General features: G+C 51.8%; 1 protein-coding gene across 1 annotated transcript in view; it reads left to right on the top strand.

Annotated features, from left to right (window-relative positions):
* SEC14L4 (SEC14 like lipid binding 4) overlaps positions 1 to 9,353 on the top strand; it is a 13,700-nt gene extending 4,347 nt beyond the window's left edge. Inside the window, exons 3-12 of the mRNA XM_008710614.2 lie at positions 2,727 to 2,770; positions 3,078 to 3,137; positions 3,255 to 3,443; positions 4,847 to 4,942; positions 5,207 to 5,267; positions 6,211 to 6,294; positions 6,631 to 6,737; positions 6,815 to 6,954; positions 7,051 to 7,220; positions 8,336 to 9,353. Coding sequence (XP_008708836.1) covers positions 2,727 to 2,770; positions 3,078 to 3,137; positions 3,255 to 3,443; positions 4,847 to 4,942; positions 5,207 to 5,267; positions 6,211 to 6,294; positions 6,631 to 6,737; positions 6,815 to 6,954; positions 7,051 to 7,220; positions 8,336 to 8,475 — 1,091 coding nt within the window. The 3' untranslated portion in view covers positions 8,476 to 9,353. The remainder of the gene's footprint in view (positions 1 to 2,726; positions 2,771 to 3,077; positions 3,138 to 3,254; positions 3,444 to 4,846; positions 4,943 to 5,206; positions 5,268 to 6,210; positions 6,295 to 6,630; positions 6,738 to 6,814; positions 6,955 to 7,050; positions 7,221 to 8,335) is intronic.
* The last annotated feature ends 413 nt before the right edge of the window (positions 9,354 to 9,766 follow it).

Here is a 9,766-nt window from a genome sequence, read left to right as displayed (position 1 = left end):
GGCCCATATGGTACTTGATCCCAGGACCCTCGGATCATGACCTGAGCCGAAGGCAGATGCTTAACCAACTGAGCCACCCAGGGGTCCCTTCTATTCTGTTTTTAACAAGTTATGTCCATGTCATTCTCCTGAGCTAAAGAAGGAGTGAGGACAGTAGATTTCTTGAAGACCCTTGATGCAGGGTTAGAACTCTCTCCTCCTTTGGAGTCTTTCTGAGTTTAAAAACCAACTTTTCAGGTCCCTGTAGTGTCATTGAGAAAGGAAAGAAGTCACAGACACTGTAGGCTGCTGGATCACAGGAAAGAAAAATGATCTAAAGTTGGGAGAGAGGGGACAGGGTGTCCTGATGCCTCCCACTTTCTGCTGAGGCAGACTGGCTGACATGGTCCTGTCCCCTTCCACTTTACCTCCGTGACCACACTCCCTACCTCACTAGCCCAACACCTGCACAACAGGAAGGGTGGTCTCTGGGGCTGAACTTGGAGTCTCCCTAGTCAGGCCAGATGCAGAGGGGCCCGCCCTGACCCTCCCTCAAGTCACTTCACTTTGTTTTCTTTATCTCCATCTCACCACTGGGTCCATCTCTCCCACTCAGAAGCCAGTCCCATGACGACAGCCTGCCCCATACTTCCAGCCTGGCGCATAGTAGGTGCTACTAAAAAAACTATGAGGGTCCATCAGCAGTGCCCAAACCACTTCCTATAGAACAAGAAACCACCCTGGTTCTCAGTAGGAAATCTCCTATACACCACAGAGATTTTTTTTAGAAGCCAATAAAAGAACATTATAGACAATTATGCACAAATTCGAAAATCTCAATGAAATCAGTGCATTCCTTATAATACACATATAAGGCCAAAATCCAGCAAGAAGAAAATAGAAAGCCCCAACAGACCAATAAATACTAAAGACATATAAACGGTACTAAAAAGCTTCCCTCCTTCCAAAACTCAGACCCCAATGTCTTTACAGATGAATTTTCCCAAAGTTTTAAGATTAGCTGATACCTGCTTCACAAATTGTTGGAGTTGCTTTAAAATATGTAAAAAAAGTGAAAGTTACTTTATGAGGCTTGGGTTAGTTTGATTCCAAAATGAGATCAGGACAATAAAAGACAATTCTGGACTTGTTTCACTTGTTAATGTAGATGTAAGGAAGTCTAAGTGAAACGTTACATGATAGAATCCAATAAGGTATTAAAATTACACAACATGATCAGCGCGAGTTTATCTTAGGTACGCAGGGAGAATTCAACATCAGACAATCTATCAGTGTCACTGAACACATTAATAGAATTAAAAATGAGAAATCATGTGACTATCTCAATGCAGGAAAAGCATTTGAAAAGGCTCAAATCCTATTTATAAGATAAAACAAAATAAAAGTCTTACCAAACTAGAAATAGAAGGGAATTTCCTTGGCTTGGCTTAGTAATGGTTATGTAGCAAAGATCTTACAATACATGTTGTGAGATAGGAAGAAGTTTGAGATGCATTTGCTTTAAAATCAGGAACAAGGAAAGGATGATGTCAAGCAACATCACAGTTTAAACAGAACTAGAGACACTTGCCAATGTTATAAGGAAAGAAAAAAGTAATCTAGTCTATAAAGACTAGAAGGGAAGAGTTAAATTTCTTTTCTAGATTTAGAAATTTCATTTCCAAAATGAAGCATCACATTTTCAATTAAAGTGAATATATTTCTTCAAAATAAGTAATCACAACAACAGTTAGCCATTGACTGAGAAGTTCCTGGGAGCCAGGTAATGTGCCAAGGACTTTATATGCTTTATCTTGTGTCATCCTTTGAATAACTGAAAACGATACTATTCCTATTTAACGGATTAAAAACTAAGACTTAGAGAACGTAGGTGAATCGCTCAAAGTTGCACAGCAAATAAAAGGACAAAACTAGAATTCAAACCCAAGTCTGTTTGACTCCAAAGCCTATGCTCCTCACTACCCCTAACACCAAGGGGGTCTGTGCTCCCATGGGGATGTCTAATATTACAGGCTGGATGGGCCTCTGGAATGAACAGTTTAAAAAGGCTTGAATACTGAAATCGAGGGCTTCCAAAGTCTTCTAGAGGATTAAAGATCCTTGCTTTTTTATTTTATTTTATTTTTTTTTAAGATTTTATTTATTTATTTGACAGATAGAGAGAGACAGCCAGCGAGAGAGGGAACACAAGCAGGGAGTGGGAGAGGAAGAAGCAGGCTTCCAGCAGAGGAGCCTGATGTGGGGCTCGATCCCAGAATGCCGGGATCAAGCCCTGAGCCGAAGACAGGCGCTTAACAACTGAGCCACCCAGGCGCCCCAAAGATACTTGCTTTTTAAAAAATGTCTGGGGGCACCTGGGTGGCTCAGTTTTTTGAGTGGCCAACTCTTGATTTCGGCTCAGGTCATGATCTTAGGGTCTTGAGATTGAGCCCCGAGTGGGACTCTACACTCAGCAGAGAGTCTGCCTGAGATTCTCTTTCTCACTCTCCCTCTGCCTCTCCCCTCTGTGCTCCTTCTCTCTCTCCCCCTCTCTCTTTCTCTCTCCAAAATAAATAAATAAATAACTATTTTTTAAAAATAAATGATAAAAAAATGTGCAGACCCCCAGTGTATTCTTGGGGTGCCATGGAAGGTTCAGGCATCCCCGTATTTCCTCATGAGTTTTCAGAGAACTGCGAGTTCTAGATTCAGTCTCAAGCCTCCTCTCACCTTGGCTCTTATTGCAGCTCGGAACTTTGACCTGCAGAAATCTGAGGACATGCTCCGGAAGGTGAGGCCCCATTCTCATGAGTGTCCTGCCTCCCACACACTGCACCCCAGGGATCAGTGACAAAGAGTAGGAACTCTTGCCCTGTCCTGTTCTTATATGTTTCCTCCCTTCCTCCTTTCTGCATCAGACCTAGGTCTGCCCACAGCCCTCCTCCTGGCATTGCCATCTCCAGTTCTAGGTCAGTAGAGCTTGGGGATGCTCTGGCAGGGTCTTGGGGGCTGTAGGCAGAGGGACCTGGCCTGATGCCCCCAGGTGCCTTCAAGGCCTTTGTGGTAGGCAGTCTTCAGGTCCTGCCATTTCTCCACAGCACATGGAGTTCCGGAAGGAACAGGACCTGGACAACATACTCTTGTGGCAACCCTCAGAGGTGAGCCCCACGCAGCATCCCCCAGACCATCAGATACCCTTCATACCCCCCCCCCAACATCCAGCCATCTGATGGCTGATAGGCTGGTTTGAGTCAGGACTTCACCCCCGCACCCAGGTGATCCAGCTGTATGACTCTGGTGGTCTGAGCGGCTATGACTACGAAGGCTGCCCCGTGTGGTTCGACATCATTGGGACCCTTGACCCCAAGGGTCTTCTCCTGTCCGCCTCCAAGCAGGAGCTGATCCGGAAGCGCATCAGGGTCTGTGAACTGCTTTTGCGGGAGTGTGAGCTACAGAGTCAGAAGGTAAGTGACTGGATGGGGAGCACACGGAGGGCCCGATCTGTCTGAAGGGTGGCACCAAGACCAGGTAGGAAAGGCTGCCTCTGCTCACCAGGCCTCAGCACCCTGGGCTTTGGTGGGACGTGGCTTCTTCTGCAGTCACCCATCTATGAGCATCTAACGTGTGCGTGGCACTCTCTGCTGGCGAGTGCCAGGGATCACCAAAGCCTTTTCCCCTCTGACCTTGGGTACAGTGAATGCTCTGGCTGTTCCCCGGGAACCCTGGGAATAGTGGATGGTCAGCTTTACTTATGGAAAAGATGTCCCCGTTAGAAACTGCGTTAACTATAACCTGATGGGGGAGCCATTGCTGTGGGCTTCTCTGAGAGCAGTGACTCTTGAAACTTGGCACATTTGTCATGGGTCCGTAGAAGCTAATATGGAATTGCTACCAAAAAAAAAAATATTGAGTCCAGTGGGGCATAGAGCATCCAAGCCAGGAGGGACCCACACCCATCTGAACAGATCTTCTCTTTGCCCTGACTCTGTGTTTCCGGGTGCATACCCTTCAGAATGAATCTATTGCCAAGTGTGGTCTGTTGGTTTTGTGAGGCTAAGCGTCTCCATGAGCCTAAGAAGACCTCTGGGGGGGAGCTCTTGTGTCACTTCGGGATGACCTGCCTGATGGCGAGGGCAGGGCCTGCGTCCCCAGCGTCTGTCATGGTGCTAGACACCAAGTAGACCCTTGGCGCAGAGATTCGTGGCAAGCATGAGACACTGGCACACAGTGCCTGGTCTGAATAGCTGTGTGTCTCTCGAAAAAGATGGCTGATTTTATGGGGTCACAATGGGGTCTTCTACTTCATGGACGTTTCCGATCAGAGCTGGTGATTGTGGTGATGACAATACTAGTAATAACATCTGCTGGCATTTACTGGGGAGTCAGGCACTGGGCTCTTTGTGAGTTATCTCACTGCATCCTCCTGGAAATTCTATCCCAATCTGGAATTATCCCCAGTTCACAGAGGGAGAAAATAAGGCTCAAAGCAGTTAAAACCCCACCCAAGGCCACACAGCCTGCCAGCCGTGTAGCTCTGGCTCAACACACCTCGGGACTGCAGACGCCGGCTGACACAGTGTGCTATTGTACAGGGAGATGCCCGATGGGCAACGAGTGAGGTCTTTAGTTCTACAGTGAACTCATTCTGGGCAATCGTGTTGAGCAAACAGTGTGATAAGGGGCCACTGTGCCAGGGCTCGGATGCATCATCTTCTTAGACCCTAGGTGGGCTCGATCTGTTTGGAAAACCCTGTGGGCAGTTGGGGGCTGGGCTAGCAGGAAGGTGGGAGCAGTGCAGGGTCTCCCTGGCGGGGACCTCCGGGCCGGAGTTGTTGTGTGACCCGTATCCCTGTGCTGTCCCATGTAGCTGGGCAGGAAGATTGAGACGGTGCTGATGGTGTTTGACATGGAGGGGCTCAGCCTGAAGCACTTGTGGAAACCGGCTGTAGAGGTCTACCAGCAGGTGAGGTAGGCAGCTGGCTCGAGGCCAGTGGAGCCGCTGCCCACACAAGTTTCCGGGCCATGGAGGAGGGATCACCCCCCCCCCCAGCAGCCAGTGAGAAAGAGGAGCAAGAGTATCCCAGGGGATGAAGTCCATCTCATGGGGAAGGTGGATGGCCAGGGGGTGGGGGTGGCAGGGGCTCTTGTCTCGGCAGCATTAAAGGCCACCAAATCCAGGCATAGAACGTGTTGGAGCATGACCTTGACCAGACTCGTCTTGCTGCAGTTTTTTGCCATCCTGGAAGCAAATTATCCTGAGACACTGAAGAATTTAATTGTCATTCGAGGTGAGCCCATGATGCGGATGACCCCTTGGGGAAGGAGGAGTGGGGAATGGGGAGAAACAGTGGGTAAATCACCCAGTTTAGGGATTCTCAAACCATTCTTTGTGAAGATCGGTTTTTTTTGTTTTGTTTTGTTTTTTTAGCTAGTCCTCCATAGACTGATACTTTTGGAATATACAAAATTTGCTCTGATATGTAGCAGCAAATGTCAAATAAGTTATAAGTTCTAAATGTAAACTGTTGTTTTCCTTAGTTTTCTCAGTGTGGAATGGTAACAGAGAGTTCATGGACCACACTGGCTAATAGACATGCTTTGAGTGGGAATGGTCCCTGTCTGTGACGGTTGTACAGTGAGGGGAACACCATGTGTGCTCTGGGGTCAAATGATCTGCTTTCCAATCTAGCTAGCTCTGTGATTGTGAGCAAGTCTCCTTAACCTTACTAAGCCTCAGTTTTCACAATCTGTAAAATAGGGACGCAATGACACCTTCCCTATAAGATAGCCATGAGGTTAAATGAGACGGTCTGTGGAGGAGGAGCCCACAGAAAGCGCTCAGTCAGTGTGAGCACTTCAGGTGGGACATGAGGTCTAATACTTGCGCCCAAGAAAATTCCAAGACAACTTGGGAAACCTGTGAGTGTGGACAGGAAGAGGCACCATTGGGAAATCCACGTTACTGACACCCTACAACTGGGTGGGGGGGGCAGCCACTTATTGAGAACCAGGCACTGTGCCAAATGTTATGCATACGTTGTTTAATTTCTCTCCATTTTATAGTCAATAGCACTAAGACTCAGAGAGGGTGAGTAACTAGCTGAAGGTCACACAGCTGGAAGTAGCAGAATCTAGATCTTTTCAACTCCTGTCCAGCCCATGCCCCTGGCCGTGACTCTACCTCCCAGTCCTCTCTAGCCCAGTTTCCCAAGGGAGTTTCATGCGTTTCAGCCCCCAAGCTGTTCCCCGTGGCCTTCAACTTGGTCAAGTTGTTCATGAGTGAGGAAACGCAAAGGAAGATAGTGATTCTGGGAGGTGAGTGACTTGGCCTCCTGGCTGTGCCCATCTCTGCCTGGGCAAGAAGAGGTCAATGTGAAAGGCCCTATTTCTCCCTGGCTCATCCTCTTTACTCAGGCACTGACCTTGGCCTGACCCCCACGGGTCTTTGCACACTCCAATGATGCTTTGGGCCCTAGACCCCAGCCTGGGTGGCCACATAAAGCATTTGGGTGCTTTCAGGAGTAGGTGCTCAGGGGAGTAAGCCAAGGACACATCAGGTTTCCTCCCTGGGCGTGGCTTCTCTGCCTTCTGTTAAGCCTCCCTGAGCTCCCGCAGTGTCCCCCACCGCTCCCCCCCACCTTGCTCCCATAGGCAACTGGAAGCAGGAGCTGCCAAAGTTCGTCAGCCCTGACCAGCTGCCTGTGGAGTTTGGGGGGACCATGACTGACCCTGATGGCAACCCCAAGTGCCTGACCAAGGTACAGGGTGCCCAGAGGATGAGGAGGGAGGGGTGATGGCCATGGTCTAGGGCTCGCTCACCAGCCCTTACCCACAGATCAAATACGGCGGCAACGTGCCCAGGAGCTACTACCTACGTAACCAGGTGAGGACGCACTATGAGCACACGGTGACCGTGGCCCGAGGCTCCTTTGTGCGGGTGGAGAACGAAATCCTGTTCCCAGGCTGTGTGCTCAGGTAGGGACGGCGGCCACCCCACCCCCCGCCCCCACGCAGCTGGGAGGGGCTCGGAGCCCAGGCAGGTGGTCATGACTGGGGCCCTGTCCCCCGCAGGTGGCAGTTCGCATCAGAAGGGGCAGACATTGGCTTTGGGGTTTTCCTGAAGACCAAGAGGAGGGAGCAGAAGCGGGCGGGGGAGATGGTGGAGGTGCTGCCCATCCAGCGCTACAAAGCCCACGTGGTACCGGAGGACGGGAGCCTCACCTGCCTCGAGGCTGGCGTCTGTAAGAGCTTAGCATTCACTGGAGTGGGTTTCTTCCTTAGGGCAGAGAAATGAGCTCATACCTCTTGCCAGGCTGTCCTGCTTGCCCTCGATTTCCAGCTCGCAGGGAGGGTGTGGGGGTCTGTCCAAGCAACTAGATCCCGGGGTGGCAGGGGAATTGGCTTCAGGATGTTAGATCTGGTGTGTGGCCCCTGGGTATGCGTACAAGGGCGGAGAGGCATTTTGGAGAGTGGGATTCACAGCCTGAAGCTGGAGACTCAGCTCCCGGGAAGCCCTTACACAGCACTCAACAGGCTGAGAGACAGGTAGGTGAACGGCCATGGGCTGCCTGCCAGGGGTCCCCGGCTGCCCAGGTGCCTGGCAGTCCCACGGTGGGAATCCCAAAGACATGATTCTTCCATGTGATTATCCTTCATTCTCAGGCCCCCAAGCCAGATGCAGTTAGGTGGGTCTTACCAGAAGCAGCGTTCCCCAGGAACAGCACTGACCTCCCGCCTCTATCGGGAACAGACCTAGGAGAAGGGGAACCCAGGGTTTTACTAATGCTCTGGTGGATACATCTCTGGTTCACCTTTGTGGTGAGGGAGAATTAGAAAGGTAGAGACCGAGAAATCTGGATGACTCATCACATCCCGGAGCTCACTTTGCACCTTGGCATTGAAGGGAACGTCTCCTTTAAAAGGCATCATGGGAAAGTGGCTTACGGAGCTCAGCCCTCTCCTCTGGGGAGAGCAGGGCTCCTCTATCGGTTGGAGCATCAGGATAAGGACATCTTAGTCCTTCCCTTCCCTTGCTCTGTACTCATCGGAGAGTCCTCTTAACCTCTGTAGGCCTCAGTTTCCACATCCTTAAAATGGGGATGATAGTACCTTCTGGGGGGGCTGCTTTGAGGATTCGGAGAGCTGGGAGTGCAGACGTGGCTCCTGGCACATAGGAGGCGCTGGTGCTTGCTGGCGGTTATTAGTTAGCACAGCGAGATGGTCTGAGCGGTGGGCGCTGGGGGCGGGGCAGTGGCTGACCCTCCAGCACCAGCCACAGTCCTGGGCCCATTCCCAAGGGCACGAGGCGTGCAGCTATGTCAGCCTGGCTGTGCAGGATGATTTCTCCACCCTGCAGATGTCCTGCGCTTCGACAACACCTACAGCCTGATGCACGCCAAGAAGGTCCACTATACTGTGGACGTGCTGCTCCCGGACAAGGTCTCCGAGGAGAAGATTCAGGGTTTCGAGGCGAAGAGACCATCCCCAGCGCAATGAAGACCCCGGCTGCCTCTGTGCCTGTGCTCTTCAATCCCCGGCACCCCCTCCCTGTCCCCTGCCCTCCCAGGCGGGGTGGCGCTTGGAGGAGCCACTCACCCTGAGTCACCATCTCGGCTCCTTGTGGGCCCACCAGGCACAGGGGCAGAGCAGGAAGGGGCATCCGATGCATCGGCCGCACTGAGGGTTCAGACTGGCACCTGGTCCCCTGTTTGCAGAGACTAAGGATGAGAACCCCGAGGATGAGCCCGGGTCCACCGAGGAAGTGTCCTGCCCCCAGAAGCTGCCCTTCTGTCACTCCTGACAAAGTCCACCAGTCCCAGGACTCACCCACACCTAGCGATCTGACTTGGGGGCAAGTGCACAAGCCCCAGGCCATGCAGGGAGCATAGTGTCAAGTCTGAAGAGCAGAGAAGCCCCCATCTCTGCTCGTGGAGGCTCAGCAGGGGTGGACAGAGCCAGCTGGAGGTGGCCGGGTGGAAGGATGGGGCCAGCTGGGTGGTGGAGCTGAGGGTCTTGGTTCTGGGAGGGCACCAAGGCCCTTCAAAGTTGTCCTCCTGCCTTTGGAGGGAAGATCAGAAATGGAGCATGAGGCCCAGCATGGATAACCCTCGGGAGGAAAAGCCATGCTCGGTCACACAGAGCTACGCGGGTGAAGACTGAGTCTCTCGGAATTCTCAGTGACCCTGGCCTCCTCCTCCCCACCTGCCGTTCCTCCCCACCTGCCGTGATCCAGCTGACATTCAGATGGGGTTCCTTCTGGCTCTGAGTAAGGACCAGGACCCTAGCAGAGCTGGAGTGAAGTCGAACGTCCTGGAATAAAAGTAGAACGCGCTGGGGTGGAGCTATCCTCCCAGCGTGCTTATCCTTTACTCTGATTTATGTCTTGGAGAACCATCGAGGTTTCCTCCATCTTTGTGTCTCACTAGAGGGACAACTGAGGGTTGTCTGCCAACTCCCCACCACCCCACCCCAAATACGACTCAGTAGCTGGCCGGTGATGGCTTCTGTTTCCCAAAGGCTGGCTCTCTCGGTGCCTGCAGCCCCCATCACGACCGCCATCCGCTCTGCCAGACGAGCTGCCCCACAGAGCAGACCTGGCCCAGAATGAGCCAGTGAAGCTGCTGGGTGGTCAGATGTCCCTGGTAAACGGGTCCTTGGTGCAAAGCATTAGCATCCTGGCCTCCAAGACCCCTACCAGAGGCAGGAAGCCTCAACATCCGGGCTCTTTGCAAACAAGAAGCCAGCTCAGGCCCCTCTCTTGCGCTCAGATTCTGTGATTTCATTTTTC

Source organism: Ursus maritimus, unplaced genomic scaffold (genome assembly GCF_017311325.1).
Source record: "Ursus maritimus isolate PB19 unplaced genomic scaffold, ASM1731132v1 scaffold_33, whole genome shotgun sequence".
NCBI classification, from domain to species: domain Eukaryota; kingdom Metazoa; phylum Chordata; class Mammalia; order Carnivora; family Ursidae; genus Ursus; species Ursus maritimus.
This window is presented reverse-complemented; position numbering and strand designations above follow the sequence as displayed.